The 24,307-nt window shown below is 61.2% G+C and overlaps 1 protein-coding gene across 12 annotated transcripts in view; it reads left to right on the top strand.

Moving 5' to 3' along the window:
* The window catches only part of SRCIN1 (SRC kinase signaling inhibitor 1), an 83,333-nt gene that overhangs the window by 51,566 nt on the left and 7,460 nt on the right, over nucleotides 1-24,307 (top strand). For 9 of the 12 annotated variants that reach the window (XM_032134155.1, XM_032134154.1, XM_032134153.1 and 6 more), the window contains 15 exons: nucleotides 11,993-12,185; nucleotides 12,630-12,828; nucleotides 12,993-13,086; nucleotides 13,452-14,260; nucleotides 14,582-14,674; nucleotides 14,797-14,840; nucleotides 15,116-15,294; nucleotides 16,762-16,937; nucleotides 18,236-18,366; nucleotides 19,129-19,276; nucleotides 20,356-20,668; nucleotides 20,970-21,219; nucleotides 21,363-21,517; nucleotides 21,626-21,778; nucleotides 22,966-23,091. In XM_032134155.1, coding sequence (XP_031990046.1) covers nucleotides 11,993-12,185; nucleotides 12,630-12,828; nucleotides 12,993-13,086; nucleotides 13,452-14,260; nucleotides 14,582-14,674; nucleotides 14,797-14,840; nucleotides 15,116-15,294; nucleotides 16,762-16,937; nucleotides 18,236-18,366; nucleotides 19,129-19,276; nucleotides 20,356-20,668; nucleotides 20,970-21,219; nucleotides 21,363-21,517; nucleotides 21,626-21,778; nucleotides 22,966-23,091 — 3,063 coding nt within the window. Of the gene's footprint in view, nucleotides 1-6,231; nucleotides 6,481-11,992; nucleotides 12,186-12,629; nucleotides 12,829-12,992; nucleotides 13,087-13,451; nucleotides 14,261-14,581; nucleotides 14,675-14,796; nucleotides 14,841-15,115; nucleotides 15,295-16,761; nucleotides 16,938-18,235; nucleotides 18,367-19,128; nucleotides 19,277-20,355; nucleotides 20,669-20,969; nucleotides 21,220-21,362; nucleotides 21,518-21,625; nucleotides 21,779-22,965; nucleotides 23,092-24,307 lie in introns of those variants that run through there. The other 3 variants (XM_032134163.1, XM_032134164.1, XM_032134159.1) reach the window with 2 other exon arrangements.

The raw sequence follows: 24,307 nt of genomic DNA, 5'->3' as shown, positions 1-24,307 counted from the left end.
GCTGCTGGCGGCTTCCTTGAGGCCACCGCCGCCACCTGTGTCCCCCGCGGGCTCCTTCAGCTGGGGGACCTGCCTCCCACCCACCCCAAAATAAAACTTTCACGGCCCTTTTAGGGTCCCTGGCTGTGTCCAGCTGCCACCCGCGGCTGCTGGGGGGGGGCAGAGGTGGCTCCTCGGATAAAGAGGGGGGAGTGATTTGGGGATAGGACGGTGGAAAAGGCTGTGCTGGATTCCCAGGGACCCCCAGGCACGGGACATGTGGCTGCTGCTCGTGCCCTGGTGTCCCCATCTGCTTGGGGACAGGTGGTGGCTGCGATCTGGGGTTCCCCAGGCGTGGAATTTGGGGCGGGGGGGGGTCCCTGCGCTGCTGCGTTTGTCGGTCGCAGATCTCGCGGGTGTTGGTGGCAGAGGGGGGGGTCCAGGGTGTCACGCTGTCCCCAAGCCTTTCATCCCCACATCCCCACGTGCCCGTGGAGCAACCCCTGGCCGGCTCCGTCCTCCTGCCCCAGCACATCGCCGGGATTTTTGTCGCGGCTTCCAGATCGAGCCGGCCCCCGCTGTGCCTTCCCCTGGGGCGTGCGCTCGCTGCGAGCCATCGCTGCGAGCCGTCGATCCGCCACCTCCGTGTCACTGTCGCGCTGCTGCCAGCCCCCCGAGTCCCCAGGCAGATTCCCGAGTCCCTCATCCAGGACATCCCAGCCCTCCCTCCATTTTTCCATCACCTGAATCCCACCCCAGCTCCCACCCTCCCTGCCCGAAAATCCTGGGAAGGGGCATCGCAGAGGTTTGGGAGGCCCAGGGCCACATCCAAGGCGGGGGGGGGAAAGATCCTGCTGGGAACTCCTGTGGAGAGGCAGCACCGAGGGCTGGGGGCTCCCGCTGCGTTAATGCGGGGGGTGGGCCGGCTCCTGGTGGGATGCGGGAGGAACGGGAAGATCCAAAGGCTCGGGAGAGCTGCTTTGGAGCCGGGACTTTAAAGGAACATCAAAGGCAGCGAAGCGAGAGATACAGAGGGGAAAAAGCGGCGGGGATGCGGGCGGGGGAGCGGCGGGGGACGCTCAGGACACGTTTGTCTTTAAAACAAGTGTCTGGAGCTGCTTTATCCACACCGGGATCGTGGCCGGCTCCCGCTCCAGCCTCATGAACGGGGCTGCGGCTTCCCGGGAGCTCCGCGTCTCCTTGCGGGAAGCCATTTCCACCTCGGCGGCGCTCGCCCAGGCAGAATTAGAGGCAGGCCGCGGTATTCACTCCGTGCAGGAGATGAGCAAACAGCAGCCGGGCTCGGCTCCTGCCATCCCGCTGCTCCCGCTCCAGCCTCCCCCCGGCGCCCTCCCTCCGGCCTCGGCTCCGCCGCGCTTCCAGAGGAACCCGGGCCCGCTGCCCGATGGGTTTTTCGCGATGGGAAGGGGGATTTGGGGTGGGTAAAGAGGAGGGAAAGGCTGCTTCAATCTCCTCGCTGTGTTTTTGGGATCCTCGCTGGTTTTCTAGCCTCTCCGGGAGCTGCTCTCCGTTGTTATCCATCGATCCCGGCGGTTGTCGGTATTTGTGATCATGGAAACGGAGGATGGTTTGGAGTGGAAAGGAGCTTAAAGGCCGCCCCATCCCAACCCCCTGCCACGGCCGGGGATGGCACCCACCCCATCGGCGTGCTGGGAATGGGAGTGGCATCCTCAATGTAGGACTGGGGAAACTGAGGCACGGCGGGAACGGACGGGATTGGATTTTCCACCGCACAACCTGCGGCAGCGTCGGGGGCTGAATCCCAGATTTGGGGCTCTCCCCCTCTGGCTCGTCCTGCTGAAGCCGCTTTTGGGGTTTTTTGCACTTCAAACAGACCCTCGCAGCCGTTTTTTCCCCAGGGATGTGCCCACAGGCGTTCCCTGGCTCCCTGTCCGCAGCTGTGCCAGCAAATCCTGCCTCGGATTCCAGAGAGCTGAGCTTTGTCACCGTCCTGTCCCGTGTCCCCCTGTGCCGGCTCCTCTCCTCGGTGCTCAGCCCTCGATCCCCGGCCTGGGTTTGTCCCTTGTCACCTCTCCGCTGCTTCCTCACGCTCGGCTTTGCTCCCCATCCATCAGCATCCCAAAGGATGCAGTAATCGGATTATTTTTGGAAGATTCTGTCACCCGAGGCAGAGCGGGGACAGTGGCTCAGCCCCAGTCGGGAAAGGGGTGGGTGAGGGTCGAGGTAGCAGGGATGGAACCAGGAATGTCACCCTCACCCCCAAAAAGCATCTCCTGCCACATATCCCACCCTAATCCTCGTCATGGGGTCACCTCAGCCTCAGGGGAGCAGCTGGAGCAGGATCCCCGTTTGTCCAGGGACTCATGGTGGGGTGGATTCCAGGCTGGGCATTCCCGTTGGAGACACAGGGAAAGAAAATCCAGGGATAAAAATCTGAATTTGCTGCGAGGAGGATAATTAATGATGAAAGAGGGGTGGGATGAGGAGAAGCGGGGCCAGGTGTGCCCTCGTTGGGGCTCTTCCCAATCCCAAATCCCTTCCAGCCCCACCAGGACCTTCTCCTGCCCCTCTGCGAGCAGTGACACTGCCCCACCCACTTTTTTGGGGGCAGAAAAGGAGCATTTTTGGTGCTCCGAACTCAGCGCCCTCAGCATGCCTGGACTATGGGACATCCCTCGGATCTCCCTTCTCCCGGGAAGATCCTGGCCCCATCCCGATCCCTCCGAGGGCTGGGACAGGGAAGGTGTGGGGCGAGCAGCAGCGTCAATATTCATGAGGCTGCAGAGGATCCAGGCTTTTAAATATTCATCGGGCACGCGGAGCCTCTGGCTGCCCGCAGGAACGGGGGGGAAAAACGGGAAGAGGGGAGGAAAAACGGGAAGAGGGGACGAAAAACGGGAAGAAGGGACGAAAAACGGGAAGAGGGGACGAAAAACGGGAAGAGTGGACGAGCAGCCCCCGTGTCCAGGGGCAGAGGGGCGGCTTCGTCTTGGGGACGCGACATCCCGGCGTTGTCACCTGCAGAGGGTCGGGCAGGTGCTGGGTGTCGGGATCAGGGTGTGGGAATAACCCATCCCGGAGCCCATCCCAAGACAGGGAGTCCCGCTCACATCTGGCTGCCGCCCACATCTGGAGGGGGACGGCGCCTTCCTTTAGTCAAGGGGTCCGGTTTAAAAAACCTAATCCGATTTGAACGCTAATCCTGTTAACATTGAGATCAGGATTAATTCTGGGTTAATCGGGATAATCCTGACAAAATGTTGAGCATTAGACGTTGGATGAGTTATTGCTGCCGGCAGCGGGAACGCTTTTAATTTGGTGGCGAGACGGGGGTGGGGGGAGAGGGGAGGGGCTGGGAAGGCGGGGATGGAGAGACCACAAAGCCTTGGATGGGGGGAGACTCCTGGAAAAACCCTTTGGATGGTGCTCAGAGCACCCTGGGCCTCTCATTTCTTCCACTTTTACCCAAATTACCTCCGGTTTTCCCTCCTTTTCTTCCCGGCTCGGCATCTCCCGGCTCCTCCATCTCCAGAGGCAGGAGCTGGGAGGGTGGAATTCCTTCCTGCACGGAATTCATCACTCCTGGCTGCTGGAGCTGGGGGAAAACACGGAGCAGAGGGTTTCGGTTTCACCGGGATCCAGCCGGGATCAGATGTCCGGGCTGGGATGTGGGAGCAGGGCAGCACCACAGCCAGGAATGTCCGGCACTGGGATGGCCTGGGATGCAACTGGTTTGGAACCTGGGGACTGATTCCCAGGAGATACCTGGGTACCAGGGATGCTGAATTCCAGCTGGGAATGCTGGATTCTGGTCAGGGATGGTGTGTCCCAGTTGGGATTGCTGGTTTCTGCTCAGGGATGCTGAATTCCATTTGGGAATGATGGTTTCTGCTCAGGGATGTTGTATCCCAGATGGGAATGCTGGGTTCTGGTCAGGGATGCTGAATTCCAGTAGGGAATGCTGGGTTCTGGTCAGGGATGGTGTGTCCCAGTTGGGAATGCTGGGTTCTGGTTGGGAACGCTGGTTATTGTTCAGGGATGCTTTATTCCAGTTGGGAATGCTGGTTTCTGCTCAGAGATCCGGGTTTCTGGTCGGGGATTCTGTATCCCAGTTGGACATACTGGTTTCTGGTCAGGGATGCTGTATTCCAGTTGGGAATGCTGGGTTCTGGTCAGGGATGGTGTGTCCCAGTTGGGAATGCTGGGTTCTGGTCAGGGATGCTGGTTTCTGCTCAGGGATGCTGTATTCCAGTTGGGAATGCTGGTTTCTGGTCAGGGATGTTGTATCCCGCCTGGGAATGCTGGTTTCTGCTCAGGGATATTCTATTCCAGCTGGGAATACAAATTTCCTCTCAGGAATGCTGGCTTCAGGTCAGGGATGCTACATCCCAACTGGGAATGCTGGTTTCTGGTCAGGAATGCTGAATTCCAGTTGGCAATGATGGTTTCTGGTTGAGGATGCTTTATTCCAGTTGGGAATGCTGGTTTCTGGTCAGGAATGCTGACTTCGGGTCAGGGATGCTACATCCCAACTGGGAATGCTGGTTTCTGGTCAGGGATGCTGAATTCCAGTTGGGAATGCTGGTTTCTGGTTGAGGATGCTTTATTCCAGTTGGGAATGATAGTTTTGGGTCAGGAATCCTGGTTTCGGGTCAGGAATGCTGGGTTCTGGTCAGGGATGCTCTATTCCAGTTGGGAATGCTGGCTTCTGCTCAGGGATGCTGTATTCCAGTTGGGAATGCTGGGTTTTGCTCAGGGATGTTGTATTCCAGCTGGGAATGCTGGGTTCTGGTCAGGGATTCTCTATCCCAGTTGGGAATGCTGGGTTCTGGTCAGGGATTCTCTATCCCAGATGGGAATGCTGGTTTCTGCTCAGAGATCCAGGTTTCTGGTCGGGGACTCTGTATTCCAGTTGGACATACTGGTTTTGGGTCAGGGATGCTCTATTCCAGCTGGGAATGCTGGTTTCTGCTCAGGGATGGTGAATTCCAGTTGGGAATGCTGGTTTCGGGTCAGGGATGGTGAATTCCAGTTGGGAATGCTGGTTTCTGGTTGAGGATGCCCTATTCCAGCTGGGAATGCTGGTTCCTGCTCAGGAATGCTGCTCTCTGGCTGAGGACGCCGCGCTCCGCTCCGGGATCCTTTCCCGGGGGGAATCCGCATCCCGCCGGGAGCGCGGGGGTGTCCGGAGGCTGCGGAAGTGTCCCGTGTCCCGTTCCCGTTCCCCGCTCCCGGTGTCCCGTTCCCGTTCCCGAGCGGCCCCCGGCTCCCGCTGAGTCACCGCCCGGGGGCATCAATAATTCAGGAGGAGATGGGAATGAATGGAGGGAGGGATGAATGAACGGAGCAGCGATGCCACCGTTGTGACGGCAGAGAGCCCGACTGGGCAGACTGGGCAGGTCAAATTGGTCAAACTGGGATCCAGTTTGCAAAGCTCCGTCGTCCCACCCCGCCCTGGGCACAGCACCCCCTCCCCAGGAGCACCCCCTCCCCAGGAGCACCCCCCCCAGCCTTTCAGGGACCGAGGGGTGGGATCTCATCCCAACATTTGGGAGGGAGGGAGGGAAGGGCAGGGATCACCTGGCTGAGCCCTGGGCTGGGGGACCCCCAAAACGAACTGGTGGGAACTGGTTGGACCGGTTGAAGTCCCCAGGGATGTTGTGAGAGGTCAGGAAGGTGGAGAAATGACTGGGAGATGCTGCCGTCTTTAAATGTCTTTAAAGCTTTTCCTTCTCCTTCTCCTTCTCCTTCTCCTTCTCCTTCTCCTTCTCCTTCTCCTTCTCCTTTCCCTTTCCCTTTCCCTTTTCCCTTTTTTTTTTAATTCGTATTTTTATTTTTTAATATTTTTGGTAGCTAGGGAGACAGGGATGGAGAAGAGGGATGGAGAGAGGCAGGGCCCCACATGAGGGATCCCATTTTCCTTTTCCCGTGCCTCTTCCAAGGAATTCTGTGCCAGGGGGTGGCACAGGGACGTGCAGCGCTCACCCTGATCCACCCAGCAACGATTCCCAAACCTCCTTCCCTGCTCCCAGCCCATTCCCGGAGCAGCTCCAGCGCTCGTCCCATCCCATCCCGAGGGCTCGGCACCAGATGGGATCCGCGGCGGGATGCCGGGATTAAGGGATGAGAGGGATTAATCCCGATCCGTGTCCAACCAGGGGCCGGAGCGCGGCTTTGTGCTCTCGGTAAATAACCGTGCCGGGGCCGGCCGTGCCAGCGCCGTGCCAGCTGTTTTCCAAGGATTTCAGGGCTCCCTCGCCTTTATCCCCACCCCTGCAGACGGGCAGGAGAAGGGAAGGTGCTGTACGCAGCTGCCAGGACCTGCCAGGCCCCGCTTCGGAGCACCCCCGGTGCCCATGGGGGGTGATTTTAGGGGGTCTGGGGGCTCCTGGCGGGCGCGGCCCCCCCGGAGCTGCCCGGCCCAGCCCGGGAGGCTCCTCCTGGTGACGGGAGGGGAGGCTGAGCTCGGGGACGGGCGGTGCCGGTGGCACGGGGACAGCGAGGGTTTGTCCATCCCAGGTCTGTCTCGGGGCTGGCTGGGAGGGTTTTGGGGTGCGAGAGGGTGCGGAGCTCGGGACGGGATGGGAATTGGAGCTCTGAGTGTCCTGCGGGTGTCCCCGAGGGGTCGGCAGAAGGGGAAGGAGCCGCTTGTCCTCCCGCTCTTAATAATAATCCGGAAGCCCCCCGGGTGTGGGATGGACAGAGGGGTCTGGCTGGACCCCTTTTTCCCTTGGGATGGGTCCGGCACAGCCCTCGGAGCGTGTGGGGCTGGGACAAACCCCGAGTCCCGTCCCCGAGGGTTCCCTGGTGGAAATCTTGAGCTGCGCTGCTGCTCTGAGTGTTGTTGGGAGCAGCTGCTCCATCCCCGGGCAGGATTCCTTCCCCACGCATTTTTCCCATGTTTTTTTCCCCTCTTATCTGCTTTGAAGCGACCTGGGGGAGGTCCTGTCCCCTCCACCACTCTCCTGTCACCTCCTCTGTTCCTCTCCTGACCCCTCTCCCCCTCTCCATCCAAGCATCTCCGCCGCTTTTCCCGGTCCAAAGGAATGACCCCATTCCTTTCCCGGCTTCTCAAAAATCCGCCGGGACTTTGGATCCTTCCCCGCTGCCCTCCCAGCCCCGAGAATTCCGCTCTCCCAGCTGGGGACGGGAATTTGGGAGAGGGATGTGGAGGATGACGACGAGGAGAGGCAGGAATGAGGAGCATCCTTATCTCTCCAGGCAGAGATAATGGAGCCGCTCCTGCGCTGGCAGCGGAGGGATCGTCGGGGCTTTTTAGGAGCTGAAAGAATCCCTTAATTGTGGCTTTTTTTAGCTCTGGGGAGACAAAAGACAAAAAAAAACCACCGACGAAAAAAAGAAAAAAACCAAACCGCGAGTCTCCCTCCATTCCCCTTCCCACCGCTTTTACGTAAAACTCCCCCGGGGGGCGGGGAGGGAATGGGGATGCTCCTGTCCCTGTTGGAATGGGGGATTCTTCCCATTCCTGGCTTTGTTGCCTCCCTCCAGAGGGGCCAGGGATGCTCCTGTCCCTGTTGGAATGGGGGATCCTTCCCATTCCTGGCTTTGTTGCCTCCTCCAGAGCGTCCAGGGATGCTCCTGTCCCTGTTGGAATGGGGGATTCTTCCCATTCCTGGCTTTGTTGCCTCCTCCAGAGACGCTGGAAATGCTCCTGTTCCTGTTGGAATGGGGGATCCTTCCCGCTGCCTTCTCCAGAGGGGCTGGATGGGACATGGATACTTTGGGATTGGGTTTTTCCTGCGACCATCACCACGAGGGCACTCCCGGGGATCCAAGCTTTGCTCCAGCGGGATTCCCTCCTCTTGGGAAGCTCCGGAGGGCTTTAATCCAAGCAGGTTTAGTCCCGGGGGGAGCTTTGGGCACCCCGAGCTTGGAGCCGCTCGCCCACCCCCTCCCTCCCACCCCCTCAGCCCCAAATTTCCACACTTTGCCTGGCGCAGCTTCCCCGTGGCTTTGGGTGTCTTTTATTGTGCTCTGGGCGGCTGCAATCCCTCACTCTCCTTTCCAAGCACTCCCTGCTGGAATTCCAGCCGGGAATTCCAGGATCCAGCTCCAGGATTCCCGCTTTGGGGCTGGCTTGGCAGGAAATGGGTCATTTCGCAGCTGGAGTGGCGGCAGCGGAGGGGACAGAGAGCGGGGAGGCGATGTCCCCTCCCTCCACCCCTTCCCTGCCACCAGGGTGGGATTCAGATCCCACAGGGAATGATCTCGGTGTCCGTGGGGAATTTGGGGCTGCAGAAGCCCCCGGGGAAGGGTCTGGGCATGGATAGAAGGGTTGCTTGTTGGACAGAAGTGAGGAATTGGGGGGGGGGAACGAGGTCTTTGTGGCCAGGCTAGGGGTTCGGGGTGAGGTTTGGGATTTATCCTGAATCCACAGAGCCTTTCCCAGCTGGGAGATGTCCCCTGCATGCCCTGGGTGGGGGCGTGGGTGACCTTCCTCTCCTCTGGTGACAGGGGACATCCACCCTGGCACTGCCTGGCACTGCCTGGCACCCTCAAGGCAGGATCAGGACCTCCCAAAAGCACCCCCAGCACAGCAGGAATCTGGAATTCCACAGGGATGGGTGAGGCTCCACCAAGGTGCAACCCTTGGGGTGACCATGGCCAGGTCCCCGCTGCTCGGGGCAGGCTGTGGGTGCTGTCAGAGGGGCTGGGGGACAGCAGGGACACGCCAGGGGTGGCAGGGACAGGATGTGAGAGGGCTGAGGTGTCCTTTAATGCATCATCCCAGAGCAGGAGAAATCATCAGCCAGGCAGAGCCATAAAACCCAATTTTCCCTGGAATTAATGGGCTGCTGGAGGCCAAGGTCGGAGCAGTCATTGTCCCCTCTCCGAGGAGTCGTTGTCCCCTCTCCAGGCATCTCAACTCCCATTCCGGGTGCATCCCGGGAATGCCCATGGGACTGGCAGAGAGCCTCCCATAACTCTTGGAATTGTGTCCCCTCCGCTGCAGGGTCTGTCCTTTCCAGCACCCCGGGATATGTGGGGGTCCTTTGCCCACTTGGGGGGGGTCCTGTGCCCATCTTTGGGGGTCCCGTGCCCATCTGAGGGGGTCCCGTGCCCATGTGGGGACAATCCCGTGCCCACAGGGGTGCCCTGAGTTTAGGGAAGGTGAGGGTGGGGTGGCTCTGTCCCGGTGCCAGTGACACTTTTGGGGGTTGTTGGACAGCACATTGTGCAGAGCATCAGGGCAGAACGGTCCCTTCGGGGCTAAAAATCCATTAACTCCCATCGTGCCTGGGTTGTTGTTTTTTTTTTTTTACCTTGGGTTTTTTTTTTGTGGTTTGACTGATTCCATAAATTATCCACAGTGGGTGAGCTCCGGGACCCGGGGGCAGCTGCAGGATGGGGGGTGCTGGGTTCACCTGGGACAGTGACGGTGTCCCTGTCACCTCTGGGGTGTGGGGACACCGGGCAGTCGGGGCTGGGGGGGATTTGGGGATGGGAAGTGAGAGGGATGGATGCAGGGATGGATGGAGGGATGGATTTAGGGCAGGGTGAGATCCCAGAGAACGGGAACAGGGGAAGGATCCAGGAAGGCAGAGCCAGGCTGAGGTGCAGCCCTGGGTTTTATCTCGACCAGGAGCTGCCAGCCCCATCCCTCTGCTTCCCTAAGGAGCCATCCCAGGCCGGGATCCGGGTCAGCATCACCCCAAACCCAGAGCAAGGTACCCGGAAACCACAGCCTTGAGGGTGGGGAGCCCCAAAATTCACGGAGCCCCAAAATCCACCTGCTACACCCCAAAACCACCCCCATGAGGGATCAGAGCTGCGTCCCACGGCCCCAGGGATGGGAACAAGGAATGTTTCAGTCCACCCCTGCATCCCTTCCTGGGTGTGAGGCGCTGCCAGGGTTCTTTGTCCTCCAACGACAACAACCAAGCCCAGCAGTCAATTTTCCAGCAATTAACTACGGCGAGAACATTTCAAGTCCTCCCAAACCCCGCCTCACAGGATTAATTAAATCTTCCAATTAATGTCTCGTTTAAATGGCGATGATGGCTGTTATCATTTTATATTGATTTCTTTCTTTTTTTTCCCTTTTCCCCCCATCTTTAAATAGAGCTGTTGTTCCTTTCCAGCGCCGCCTTTTCCACAGTCTGGGAGCTGTTTGTTCCCTCTCTGTTGGATTTGCCAACCTTCAACAAGTGTCTGGAAAATCCAGGCTTGGATTTTTGGGGTTATTGACAGGCAGAAGTGCTGGGGATGGCCACGGATTTGGGGATATTTGTGCCGAAAATCCACATTTTCCATGTCCGCAGCGTGAACTTTCCGGCGGCGAGCGTGCGCTCCTGCGGAATTGGGCTCCCGGAAAATTTAATTCTCCCTGCTCCAAACCCAAAGCCATCACTCTCTCCCGGCTCCCAGAGCCATAAAACTTCCCGCTGCTCTGCTTCCAGAACGAGCCGGGCGTTTATGATTCCCGGGAGCGGAGTAATGGATGTGTAACCTCCGGGAATTGCCAAGGTTATTCCGGCGCTCGGAACGTGAGCCTGGCTCCGGCGGCTCCTGCCGGGTTCATTTCCAGGGATTTGCCGGTGTGGGAGCTCCAAGACACCGGAATGGCACTGGGAAGGTTTATCCTGCAGCGGGAAGGGGGAGAGAGGGGTGGGATTGGGATTGGGATTGGGAATGGGGTTGGGAATGGGAATGGGGGTCGGTGCTGGGAGCAGGAGGGGGAGGAGGCTTGGAGCTGGCAGTGGGAGTGAAACACATCAGATCCTGAGCTCAGCCTGGGAATGTGGAATGGAGCATCCTTGGATGAGGTTAGAGCATCCCTGGATGTGGGATGGAGCATCCCTGGATGTGAGATGGAGCATCCCTGGATGAGGGTGGAGCATCCTTGGATGAGGGTGGAGCATCCCTGGATGTGGATGGAGCATCCCTGGATGAATCTCAGCCCGGGAATGTGGGATGGAGCATCCCTGGATGTGGATGGAGCATCCCTGGATGAGGATGGAGCATCCCTGGATGTGGATGGAGCATCCCTGGATGTGGATGGAGCATCCCTGGATGAGGGTGGAGCATCCCTGGATGTGGATGGAGCATCCCTGGATGGGGATGGAGCATCCTGGACGTGGATGGAGCATCCCTGGATGAGGATGGAGCATCCCGGGATGTGGATGGAGCATCCTTGGATGAGGGTGGAGCATCCTTGGGTGTGGATGGAGCATCCCTGGATGTGGATGGAGCATCCCTGGATGAATCTCAGCCCGGGAATGTGGGATGGAGCATCCCTGGATGTGGATGGAGCATCCCTGGATGTGGATGGAGCATCCTTGGATGAGGGTGGAGCATCCCTGGATGTGGATGGAACATCCCGGGATGTGGATGGAGCATCTTTGGATGAGGGTGGAGCATCCCTGGACGTGGATGGAGCATCCCTGGATGAGGATGGAACATCCCGGGATGTGGATGGAGCATCCTTGGATGAGGGTGGAGCATCCCTCGATGTGGATGGAGCATCCCTGGATGTGGATGGAGCATCCTTGGATGAGGGTGGAGCATCCCTCGATGTGGATGGAGCATCCCTGGATGTGGGATGGAGCATCCCTGGATGAGGGTGGAGCATCCTTGGATGTGGATGGAGCATCCCTGAATGAGGATGGAGCATCCCTGGATGAGGGTGGAGCATCCTTGGATGTGGATGGAGCATCCCTGGATGAGGGTGGAGCATCCCTGGATGAGGGTGGAGCATCCTTGGATGAGGGTGGAGCATCCCTGGATGTGGATGGAGCATCCCTGGATGAGGATGGAGCATCCTTGGATGCAGCTCAGCCCCATCCTCAGGCACAGCGAGGGATTTTTGAGGGTGTCCCATGACAGGCCAGGGATTGGACTCGATGACCTTTGGGGGTCCTTCCCAACCCCTTTTCCATGATCCCATGACCCGCATGAGCCTCTCCATCCTGGCTCCCTGCTCCAGAAGAAACGTGGGACCAGCCACATCCAGGGGGTGCTGGGACACCCATCCCCATCCCCCCCTGACCGCTCCCCTCTCCCGCTGCAGACCAGGAGCTCCCGGCACTCCCAGGGCTCCCAGCCTGGCCTGGCCGACCAAGCCAAGCTCTCCTTCGCCTCGGCCGAATCCCTGGAGACGATGTCGGAAGCGGAGCTGCCGCTGGGATTCAACAGGATGAACCGGTTCCGGCAGAGCCTGCCCCTGTCCCGCTCCGCCAGCCAGACCAAGCTGCGCTCCCCAGGTACCCCCTGGCACCGAACCCTCCGGGGGTGGAGCGAGGGATTGGCTTCCATCCACCCCAAAAAAACCTAGGATGAGCGGGAGGAACCTCAGGGTGGCCCAGGAGGATGAGCTGCCTTCAGCAGGGCGAGGCTGGGTGGCCAAACATCCCCAACCCCTTTTTTTTGGGTGCCCCAGAGCCCTCTAGGAAGATCTCCCCTCACCAGGGCAAGGCTGGGTGACCAGAGATCCCCAATCCCTATTTTTTGGCTGCCCAAGCACTCCCCCCACCCCCTTTTTTTTAGGTGCCCCAAAACCTCCCACGTTCAGCAGGGCGAGGCTGGGCAGCCAGAGCTCCCCCAAACCCCTTTTTTTGGGTGTCCCAGAGCCCTCCAAAAGCCCCCAGCACCTCTGTGGAGAAGGGACACGGGCACAGCTGACCCCTCTGTGCTCCCTGTGCTCCCAGGGGTGCTGTTCCTGCAGTTTGGGGATGAGACGAGGAGGGTGCACATCACGCACGAGATCAGCAGCATGGACACCCTGCACGCCCTCATCGTCCACATGTTCCCGCAGAAGCTCACCATGGGCATGCTCAAGTCCCCCAACACCGCCATCCTCATCAAGGACGAGTCCCGCAACGTCTTCTACGAGCTGGAGGACGTCCGGTGAGAGCAGAGGGCTCAGAATCCCACCCCGGGCTGGTTTTTATTCCTTTAAATCCAACACGAGGCAGGAAATCTGTGGGATCAAGGAGAAACGGGGTTGGTGGGTGCAGCGCTGGGATTTGGGGTGCCTGGCCCCGGTGCTCAGGCTCTGCCTCTCCTTCCAGAGACATCCAGGACAGAAGCATCATTAAAATCTACCGGAAAGAGCCGCTCTACGCCTCGTTCCCGGCGTCTCACATCACCAACGGCGACCTCAGGGTGAGAGGGGACACGGGGACAGCCCGGGGAGGGCGGCTGGACCTGGTGGGGTGGGATCGGTAAAGAGAGAAAGCGGCAGAGATGGGAATTGTGTGTGGCTGGGATTCATCCTGCCTGCTTCCAACGAGGGTTGGGGGCTGACAGCGGAGTCATAAGCACGGTTTTTAGGGAATTAAATCATCAGGATAATGAAATCATCGGGATAAATCATCAGGATAAACCATCGGGATAAATCACCCCACTGCTGGCTGGGAAATAAGGGAAGGGTTTTTGCCAAGGCGCCGGAACCGCTGGTCCTTGGAGGGGCGGAGGGCAGAGCAGGGCAGGGGTCACTCCGTGCTGACCACCTCACCCCATTCCCGCAGCGGGAGATGGTCTACACTTCCCGGGAATCCTCTCCCACCCGCCGCCTCAACAACATGTCCCCGGCTTCCCACCTGGCCTCCGGCTCCCCTCCGCCCGTGCTCCAGTCCTCGTCGCCATCCCGCTCCCGCATGTCCTACAGCGGCGGCCGCCCGCCCTCCTACGCCGGCAGCCCCGTCCACCACGGCGAGCGCCTGTCCAGCCTGCCCCCGGCCCAGGGCGTGTCCCCCAGCCCCAGCGCCATCCTGGAGCGCCGCGACGTGAAGCCGGACGAGGACCTGGCGGGCAAGAACGTGGTGCTGGTGAAGAACGAGGGGCTCTACGCCGATCCCTACGGGATGGTGCACGAGGGGCGGCTCAGCATCACCTCCACGCAGTCGCTGGCGGGCATGGGGGACCCTTTTGGCTACTCGGGGGGGCTCTACAAGCGGGGCTCAGTGCGGTCACTCAGCACCTACTCGGCGGCCGCGCTGCAGACGGAGCTGGAGGACAGTTTGTACAAGCCCAACGCGCCCATCTACAGCGACACGTACGGGCCCGGGCTGGGATTCCGCATGCCGCCGTCGTCCCCGCAGAAGATGGTGGAGCCCGGGCAGAGCCCTCACAGCCCCTACTCGGGCCCGCCGAGCCGCTCGTCGCCCGTCCGCCAGTCGTTCCGCAAGGATTCCTGCTCCTCCGTCTTCATGGACAGCCCCGTGGGCAAAACGCGCAACCCCAGCTCATCCGGGCCCCCCGAGCTGTTCCCCGGCCCCGGCGAGCGGCCGCTCTCGGGATTTAGCTCGCCCGGGCCGGCCAAGGACACGGAGACGAGGTGAGAGGAGGCGCGGGGGAAGCCCCTGGCGGGTTATTTTTGGAGGGGGAGGAGGAGGAGCAGAGGAAGGCGCTGCCCCGGCCCCACGGCGGTGGAGGTGCCGGGATGGGGAAGGAAGCACCGGGTGAGGGCTGGGGGTGCTGGATTTGGGCACGGAGAGCGACTGAGGGGCGTGGATGCAGCTGGTGACAGCAGCGCTGCCGTGTCCCCAGCTCCCGGCGCGGCAGGGACGGGCTGTGAGCGGGGCCAGGAGCAGCCGGGGCTGGCCAGGGTGATGGCAAATCTGGCTCCTGAGCCGTCCCCGTCCCTTTCCCGGCACAGGGAGCGGATGGAGGCCATGGAGAAGCAGATCGCCAGCCTGACGGGGCTGGTGCAGAGCGCGCTGCTCCGCGGCTCCGAGGCCGAGACCCCCAGGTGAGGGCGGGTGTGGGACCCCCGGGGGCTGGGATGTCCCTCCTGAGGGTCCCGTGCCCCTCGCAGGGGACACCAAGCCCCGCCGTGCCCGGCCCACGCTCATTCCCCTCCTCTCATTGCAGTGAGAAGACAGAAGCCACCAACGGCGGGACCCCCCCGTCAGCGTGTGAGTGACCCTTGGCCCTGCAGGACCCCCGCCCCCCACCCCATGGGTGATCCAGGGTGGGCTGTGCAGCCCCCCCAGGTGCTGGCGCCCAGCGGGACCCCCCCCCATCCTGCTCTGGGGTGGCCTCAGAGCAAGCAGGGAGGGGTAGCATGGATGGGGGAGTTTTGGAGACCACCAGAGCTGAAGGGTTGATCGGGGAAAGAAAAGAAGTGGGTGCTGAAACCTGTCCTGGGGTGGGTGTCACCCCTCAGCAGCCTCTGCTTGTGCCCCCGCAGCCACCAGCCGCAGTGGCATGGGGACCCCTGTGCCCGCGCCGCCGCCGCCCTCGGCCACCAGCACCCCCGCGGGGCAGCCCACGGCCATCACCCGCCTGCACATGCAGCTGCACCTGCACGACCTGCAGCAGAACGCCAGCGACCTCCGCAACCAGCTGCAGCAGCTCAAGAAGCTGCAGGTGGGCGCCTGGGGTGGGGGGACCCCAAATCTGACCCAGCTCGTACTGGGGTGGGATGGGAAAATGCCCTTTTCTCAGTGGGGTTGGTGTGGGAGAGCTCAGGGATCTTTCCTGAATCCAAGCTCAGGGATCCTTCCCCATTCTGAGCTCAGGGATCCTTCCTCACTCTGAACTCAGGGATGCCTCCCTGTGCTGAGCTCAGGGATCCTTCCCCATTCTGAGCTCGGGGATCCTTCCCAAATCCAAGCTCAGGGATCCCTCGCCAGTCTGAGCTCAGGGATCTTCCCCGAATCTAGGCTCAGGGATCCTTCCTGAATCCGAGCTCAGGGATCCTTCCCAAATCCAAGCTCAGGGATCCTTCCCAAATCCAAGCTCAGGAATCCCTCGCCAGTCTGAGCTCAGGGATCTTCCCTGAATCTGGGCTCAGGGATCCTTCCCAAATCCGAGCTCAGGGATCCTTCCCAAATCCAAGCTCAGGGATCCTTCCCAAATCCAAGCTCAGGAATCCTTCGCCAGTCTGAGCTCAGGGATCTTCCCTGAATCTGGGCTCAGGAATCTTCCCTGAATCTGGGCTCAGTGATCCTTCCCAAATCCGAGCTCAGGGATCCTTCCCAAATCCAAGCTCAGGGATCCTTCCCAAATCCAAGCTCAGGAATCCCTCGCCAGTCTGAGCTCAGGGATCTTCCCTGAATCTGGGCTCAGGGATCTTCCCTGAATCTGGGCTCAGGGATCCTTCCCAAATCCGAGCTCAGGGATCCTTCCCAAATCCAAGCTCAGGGATCCTTCCCAAATCCAAGCTCAGGAATCCCTCGCCAGTCTGAGCTCAGGAATCTTCCCTGAATCTGGGCTCAGGGATCCTTCCCAAATCCGAGCTCAGGGATCCTTCCCAAATCCGAGCTCAGGGATCCTTCCCAAATCCAAGCTCAGGAATCCCTCGCCAGTCTGAGCTCAGGGATCTTCCCTGAATCTGGGCTCAGGGATCTTCCCTGAATCTGGGCTCAGGGATCCTTCCTGGATCCGAGCTCAGGGATCCTTCCCAAATCCAAGCTCAGGAATCCCTCGCCAGTCTGAGCTCAGGGATCTTCCCTGAATCTGGGCTCAGGGATCTTCCCTGAATCTGGGCTCAGGGATCCTTCCCAAATCCAAGCTCAGGGATCCTTCCCAAATCCAAGCTCAGGGATGCTTGCCCATGTCCAGCTCAGGGATCCTTCCCCACCCTGAGCTCAGAGATCCTTCCTGAATCCGAGCTCAGGGATCCTTCCTGAATCCGAGCTCAGGGATCCTTCCCCACTCCGAGCTTGGAGATCCCTCCCCATGCCCAGGGATCCCTCCCCATGCCCAGCTCAGGACTGGTCCCTTGTGGGGCCCCTTTTCCTATCCCGGGGGGTCTCTCCCAGCCTGACCTCCCCCCTCCTTCTCCCCCTCCTCCTCCTCCTCCTCCTCCTCCTCCTCCTCCTCCTCCCACAGCTGCAGAACCAGGAGACGGTGAAGACGCTGCTGCGGCGGACGGAGACGGAGATCAGCGTGCGGGTGACGGACACGATGCGCAAGCACGAGGACCCTCTGCAGCGCCAGCGCAGCTTGGTGGAGGAGGAGCGGCTCCGCTACCTCAACGAGGAGGAGCTGATCACGCAGCAGCTCAAGTGAGCCAGGGCAGGGGGCCCCGCACGTCCCTGCGGGGCACAGACCCTCCCCAGCGGCACAGCAGCAGCTCTGCACTGCCCAGGGCATGTCCCAAAGTGGGGAGGGGGCCCAGCCCAGTGACCACATCCCTGAATGAGGAGGGGTCCCCAAATCAGTGACCACATCCCTGAATGATGAGGGGTCCCCAAATCAGTGACCACATCCCTGAATGAGGAGGGGTCCCCAAAATAGTGACCACATCCCTGAATGAGGAGGGGTCCCCAAAAATAGTGACCACGTCCCTGGATGAGGAGGGGTCCCCACGCCGTGACCACGTCCCTGAATGAGGAGGAGTCCCCAAAAATAGTGACCACATCCCTGAAGGAGGAGGGGTCCCCAAAATAGTGACCACATCCCTGAAGGAGGAGGGGTCCCCAAATCAGTGACCACGTCCCTGGATGAGGAGGGGTCCCCAAAATAGTGACCACATCCCTGAATGAGGAGGGGTCCCCAAATCAGTGACTACATCCCTGAATGAGGAGGGGTCCCCATGCAGTGACTACATCCCTGAATGAGGAGGGGTCCCCAAAATAGTGACCACGTCCCTGGATGAGGAGGAGTCCCCAAATCAGTGAATGAGGAGGGGTCCCCAAAAATAGTGACCACGTCCCTGAACAAGGAGGGGTCCCCAAATCAGTGACCACGTCCCTGAATGAGGAGGGGTCCCCAAATCAGTGACCACATCCCTGAATGAGGAGGGGTCCCCAAATCAGTGAATGAGGAGGGGTCCCCAAAAATAGTGACCACGCCCCTGAACAAGGAGGGGTCCCCAAATCAGTGACCACATCCCTGAATGAGGAGGGGTCCCCAAAATAGTGACTACATCCCTGAATGAGGAGGGGTCCCCAAAAAATAGTGACCACATCCCTGAATGAGGAGGGGTCCCCAAATCAGTGACCACATCCATGAAGGAGGAGGGGTCCCCACGCAGTGACCACATCCCTGAATGAGGAGGGGTCCCCAAATCAGTGACCACGTCCCTGGATGAGGAGGGGTTCCCAAAAATAGTGACCATGTCCCTGAAGGAGGAGGGGTCCCCAAATCAGTGACCACATCCCTGAATGAGTAGGGGTCCCCAAATCAGTGAATGAGGAGGGGTCCCCAAAAATAGTGACCACCTCCCAGAGTGAGGAGGGGTCCCCAGCCCAGTGTTGCCCTCTCCCACATGGGCACCTGCCACCCTCGGGGTTCTCACCCTCCTGGCACAGCAGTGACCCCCCCCCCCAGTGACCCCTCTGCCCTCCCCCTGTGCCCACAGCGACCTGGAGAAGTCCGTGGAGAAGATCCAGAAGGATCTGGCCCACAACCACCGGCTGATCCCGGTGCAGGAGCTGGAGGAAAAGGCCGTGGTGCTCAAGCAGCTGGGGGAGACCCTGACGGACCTGAAGGGTGAGGAGGGGGCTGGGGGTGGGGCAAACGGAGCCATGTGGCCTTTCCCTGCTCCATCCCCGCCTCGGGAATGCTCCAGGATGTCCTGGGTTTGTGTTTGCACCTGGGATTCTCCAGGTTTTCCATTCGCTCTGGATTTGTGTTTGCACCTGCGATGCTCCAGGTTGTTCTGGATTTGGGTGTTTGCACCTGGGATATTCCAGGTTTTCCATTCCCTCTGGATTTGTGTTTGCACCTGGGATATTCCAGGTTTCCCACTGCCCCTGGATTTGGGTGTTTGCACCTGGGATATTCCAGGTTTTCCATTCCCTCTGGATTTGTGTTTGCACCTGGGATATTCCAGGTTGTTCTGAATTCCAGGTTTCCCACTGCCCCTGGATTTGGGTGTTTGCACCAGGGATTCTCCAGGATTTCCTGGATTTTTGAGTTTGTGCACCCGGAATTCTCCAGGTCGTCCCTTGCCCCTGGATTTGTGGGTTTGCCCCAGCCGGGGTTTTCCCCTGCACTCCCAAGTACCCATCGGTGCCAGGTGTGTCCTGGTGCCCACAGGTGCTGAGGTGGCACCTCCAGGGGACAAAATCGGGGTAAAATCGAGTGGATGACGGGCACGGGAATCCAGGGAAGCCCTGGATCCACCCCACGGCGTTCCACCACGGCTGTGACGGACACGGGGCGCTGGCAGGCGTGGCTGCCCTGGCAGTGCCAGCCGGGCACCGGGAGGCACCCAGCGGTGACCCTGGTGACGCTGGTGTCCCCTCGCAGCCCAGTTCCCCAGCCTGCAGAGCAAGATGCGCGTGGTGCTGCGGGTGGAGGTGGAGGCCGTCAAGTTCCTCAAGGAGGAGCCCAACCGCCTCGATGGGCTCCTCAAGCGCTGCAAGACCGTCACCGACACCCTGGCCCAGATCCGCAGGTGAGCCCCGAGCCCCCCGAGGGCACGGCCAGCGCCTCTCAGGACCTCCTTTGTCCCCACAGCTCGGTGCCACCTCCTCTCTGCACGCCCCAAACTCTCAGGGCAGGAGGGCACCGGAGGGGTGTTGATAAAAGCTTCATTTTTTCTGCTAAAGGACCCCAAAAACACCCTCAGTCCTCTCCAGGTGTGGGTGGGACCCTCTTTTTCTAGAAAAGCTTCGTTTTTCTGCTAAAGGACCCCAAAAACACCCTCAGTCCTCTCCAGGTGTGGGTGGGACCCTCTTTTTTGATAAAAACCTCGTTTTTCCTCTAAAGGACCCCAAAAACACCTTCGGTCCTCTCCAGGTGTGGGTGGGACCCTCTTTTTCTATAAAAGCCTTGTTTTTCTGCTAAAGGACCCCAAAAACACCCTCAGTCCTCTCCAGGTGTGGGTGGGACCCCGTCTTTTGATAAAAGCCTCATTTTTCCGCTAAAGGACCCCAAAAACACCCTCGTGGTCCTCTCCAGGTGTGGGTGGGATCCCCTCTTTTCCTTATCCCTTCGGAAAACACCCAGGATTGTCCATCAGGATGGAGACACAGCGCTCGGCGTGAGCAGAAACCTCATCCCTGAGGAGCAGGGAATTGTTCTGCCAGGGAAAAATCCTCTCCCAGAGCCGATCCCGGGTGGAGCCCACCTGCCCAATCCCATTAGGATCTCGGGATGGCTCCCGGCTCGGCGGAACGGGATCGCCTGGGGGGTTCCGTGCTAGCCTGGTTTTCCAGGGAAATGAGCTTGTAGGATCATGCAGTGCCTGTCACCCTCATCCCGAAATCCCAAATTGGGCCTGAGTGCCTGCCCTCAATCCCAAAGGCTGTTCCAGCCCGATCTGACGGAGGGGAAGTGTTCGCAGGGATCCGATTTCCCGCCAGGTTCATGAGGGTGGATGGGGTAGAGGAGCTCGTCCCCAGAACAGCACCAAGCCCAACCCCTTTCCCAGACCTCAGAGCGCCTCAACCCTCAGGAAACCAGGATTTTGTAACCTCCCCATCCCCCTCCACCGATGCCCCGCGGCCCCTCAGTGCCTCCGCTCTGTCCCAGGCAAGTGGACGAGGGCGTGTGGAGCTCGCCCAGCAGCCTGAGCCAGTCGCCCAAGAAAGTGGCCCCGGAGACGGATTTCAGCAAAGGGCTGGAGCTGGAGATGCCCACCAGCCCCCCCGTGAGCCTGCACCACCTGACGGCCACCCCTGAGCCCCTGGGCGTGCCCAGCTTCGGGCACAGCCCCCCCCAGCCCCAGAGCCACCCCGGCAAGAGCAATAACCCCAACCGAGCCCCGGAGATGGTGCCCGCCAAGACGCAGACGGGGCCCGAGACCCCCAGCAAGAAGAGCGCGGACAAGGCGGTGTCCGTGGAGGTGAGAGCCCGGCACGGGGGGTGCTCAGCCTTGGGGGGCTTCTCTGGAGGGTCTGTCCGTGTGTCCCAGGTGAAAATGGGAACGGGAGCAGCGTCCATCCCGCTCGTCCTCCTCGGTGGGGTGGAGAGTTCTGGGTGGTGCAGCGTGGGGGGGGGGGGGGGGGGGGGGGAGGTGAAATTTGGGGGTGGGGGCAAAACTGGCGCCCACCCAGCTCCTCGCAGTGGGTTTGGGGGGTGTCACAGGGTTGTGGGTCACGTCCTGCCCGCCAGGAACGGGGCTGGAGCGGGCTCTGTGTCTGCAGGCGGCCGAGCGGGACTGGGAGGAGAAGCGGGCGGCGCTCACCCAGTACAGTGCCAAGGACATCAACCGGCTCCTGGAGGAGACCCAGGCCGAGCTCATGAAGGCCATCCCCGACCTGGAATTCGCCGCCAAGCACAAACAAGCCCCGGGCAGCGGCAGCGCTGCCTCCACACCCGAGCACAAACCCTCCAAGCCACAGCACACCCCCAAATCGGGGGGCAAAGGGGACCCCAACGGCCGCCGGGGCTCAGGTATGGGGTGCGGAGGGTGGGGGTCGCCTCTGGAGGAGGGGCTGGGGGGTGTGGGGTGCTGTCCCCGGGCTGGTCATCCCTGTGGTGTTGGATGAGAGGGGCAGGGACCGGCGCGGTGCCCTCACAGCTCCGTTTGTGCCCAGACGAGCTGACGGTGCCGCGGTACCGCACCGAGAAACCCTCGAAGTCGCCGCCGCCTCCCCCGCCCCGCCGGAGCTTCCCCTCGTCCCACGGGCTGACCACGACCCGCAGCGGTGAGGTCATTGTCACCAGCAAGAAGGAGCCCGGCTTTATGAAGGTGGGGACGGCGGGGTGGCCGCTGGGCTGGGGTGGTCAGTGGCCCCTCGGTACCTCCCGGTGCCCCCCGGTGCCCCCCCAGCCCTCACGGCCCCGCTGTCCCCCGCAGAAGGCGGAGTCGGAGGAGCTGGAGACGCAGAAGCCGCAGGTGAAGCTGAGGCGGACGGTGTCCGAGGTGGTCAGGCCGGCGTCCACCCCGCCCATCATCGCCTCTGCCATCAAGGACGACGATGACGAGGACCGGATCATCGCGGAGCTGGAGGTGAGCGCGGGAGGGGCCGCGGGACCCCCACCCTAGAGGTGACACCCAGCCGCCCTTCTGCTCGGGGGACAGCTCGGGATGGGGTTTGGGGTGGGACAGCCCCGGCACCGGCACCGCAGGGGGGTTCCCGCTCCTCCCGGGGCCGCGGGGACGGAGCGGTGGCACTGCCGGGGACAAGTGCTGCACGCCTGGGTCCTCCTGCAGCACTTCCCTCCCGCCCTGGGCTTTAAGCCAGGCTCACCTGGGTTTTAGCACGGCACCGGTGCTCCAGTGGGATGGGGATGGGTTTTCCCTGGATGGTTTTCCCCCACGAGGGAGGAGGACTGGGGATGGTGCAGTTGTGGGACAGGTGATGGTGCAGGTGGGGTTGGTGATGCTGCAGGAAGCAGGACTGGACCAGTGACTCTGCCAGCCAGGGGACCAGTGACACTGCTGGCCAGGGGACCAGTGACTCTGCCGGCCAGGGGACCAGTGACACTGCCAGCCAGGGGACCAGTGACTCTGCCGGCCAGGGGACCAGTGACTCTGCCAGCCAGGGGACCAGTGACTCTGCCGGCCAGGGGACTGGTGACACTGCCAGCTGAGGGCCAGTGACTCTGCCGGCCAGGGGACCAGTGACTCTGCCAGCCAGGGGACCAGTGACTCTGCCGGCCAGGGGACTGGTGACACTGCCAACTGAGGGCCAGTGACTCTGCTGGCCAGGGGACCAGTGACTCTGCTGGCCAGGGGACTGGTGGTTCTGCCGGCCAGGGGACCAGTGACACTGCTGGCCAGGGGACCAGTGACTCTGTCAGCCAGGGGACCGATGGCTCTGCTGGCCAGGGGACCAGTGACACTGCTGGCCAGGGGACCAGTGACACTGCTGACCAGGGGACCGGTGACACTGCCAGCTGTGGGCCAGTGACTCTGCTGACCAGATGACCAGTGACACTGCCAGCTAAAGGCCAGTGGCTCTGCTGGCCAGGGGACCGGTGACACTGCTGACCAGGTGACCAGTGACACTGCCAGCTAAAGGCCAGTGGCTCTGCTGGCCAGGGGACCAGTGACACTGCCAGCAGCACAGGGGCAATGCTACCTCTGCCCCTGACAACCGCCAAGGTTTCCCCTGCTGCGAGCCCCGGACAGGCTCGGGCTGTGCCCTGCTCGCCCCAGCCCTTCCCCCTCCAACGCCGTGTTTGACTCCCCAGGTGTTTCAGCGCAGCTCCGCCTCCCCTTTCCTCCCCACGCTCCGTTGTGACCCCCTCGAGGCCGTGTCCCCGGGCCACTCCGACCCGTGGCCCAACGGAGCCGCGGTGGCAGCCGAAGGATGGAAGGTAACAGCTCCCCGGGGCTGCGCTCTCACCGCCTTCCTCCTCTGCCTCTTCTGAGCTCACTTCTGCCGCTTTTCTCTGATTTAACCAACTAATTAACGGCTTCTCTCCCCACTGCCTCGCTCACGGCACTGACGCGGCACCGGACCCAGCACTAACCCACGGCCGCGGCTCCCGGGAGGCTCCCGGGCCACCCCAGCACCGCGCCGGGCACGGCACGGGCAGCGCCCGCCGCTCTCACGCCACGCTGGGTGCCCGGGGGGTGGGCGGTGCATGGGAGAGCCCCCTCTGAGTGCATGGAAAGGGAAGGGTTGGAGCAGAGTCCGCTGGTTTGGATCTGCCTGGGCTCGGCTCCGGGTTTCTCCCGGCCCTCCTGACCTCCATGCTGGGCTCTGGGGTGGGGAGAGCAGGAGGAAAATGCCTGGAGAGCGGCTGGGAAGGAGCAGGGAATGCGCAAAGCAGGAAGAGAAGGAGGAAAATGCCTGGAGAGGGATTGGGATTAAATAAGGGATTGCCAGGGTGGAGAAAACAGGCGGAAATGCCTGGAGAGTGCTCAGGATGGAGCAGGGAATTCCCAGGATGGAGAGAGCAGGAGGAAAATGCCTGGAGAGCGGCTGGGATGGAGCAGGGAATGCCCAGGTGGGGGCAAAGAGCAGGACACGGGCTGCTGCCGTGCCAGGAGCGAGGGGAGCTCTGGCTCGTCCCCAGAGGGAGGGTCTGGCCCCTTGCAGGGGTCCCACGGGGTTCCTCCCCTCTCCTGGGACACCAGGGCTGGATCATCCCTCTGCCCCTCTGCTCCAGAGCTGGGATGGCTCCAGCTGCACACCCAGAGCTCCGTGGCCTTCCCAGAGCTGGCGTTTCCCTCCCGCTCTGCCCCAGGCTCCGGGGCAGCTGCAGGGGCACCAATCCTGCCAGGGCATCTCTGCAGCTCCTCTGCCCTCGGCTCGGCTCCCTCAGGCATTCCATGGATGTCCCTTGGGACGGGAACAGGGAAGTGGGGCAGGAAGAGCAGCATTTTTGGGGTAATTTCTTGCCCCTCAGGGTATGAAAGCTCGGGTGCCCCTGAGCAGCTCGGCTGGGATGGCTCAGCCCCCGCTGGAGCTCTGCTCTCACACCAGTGCCCCCAGTTTGTACCAGCATGGAGAAATCCCGGCTGGATGGTGGCAGCGGGATTTCCAAAGGCATTCGGGAGGTGCAGAAACACCAGCTTCATTTTTGC

Source organism: Corvus moneduloides, chromosome 26 (genome assembly GCF_009650955.1).
Source record: "Corvus moneduloides isolate bCorMon1 chromosome 26, bCorMon1.pri, whole genome shotgun sequence".
In the NCBI taxonomy this organism is placed as follows: Eukaryota; Metazoa; Chordata; class Aves; order Passeriformes; family Corvidae; genus Corvus; species Corvus moneduloides.
This window is presented reverse-complemented; position numbering and strand designations above follow the sequence as displayed.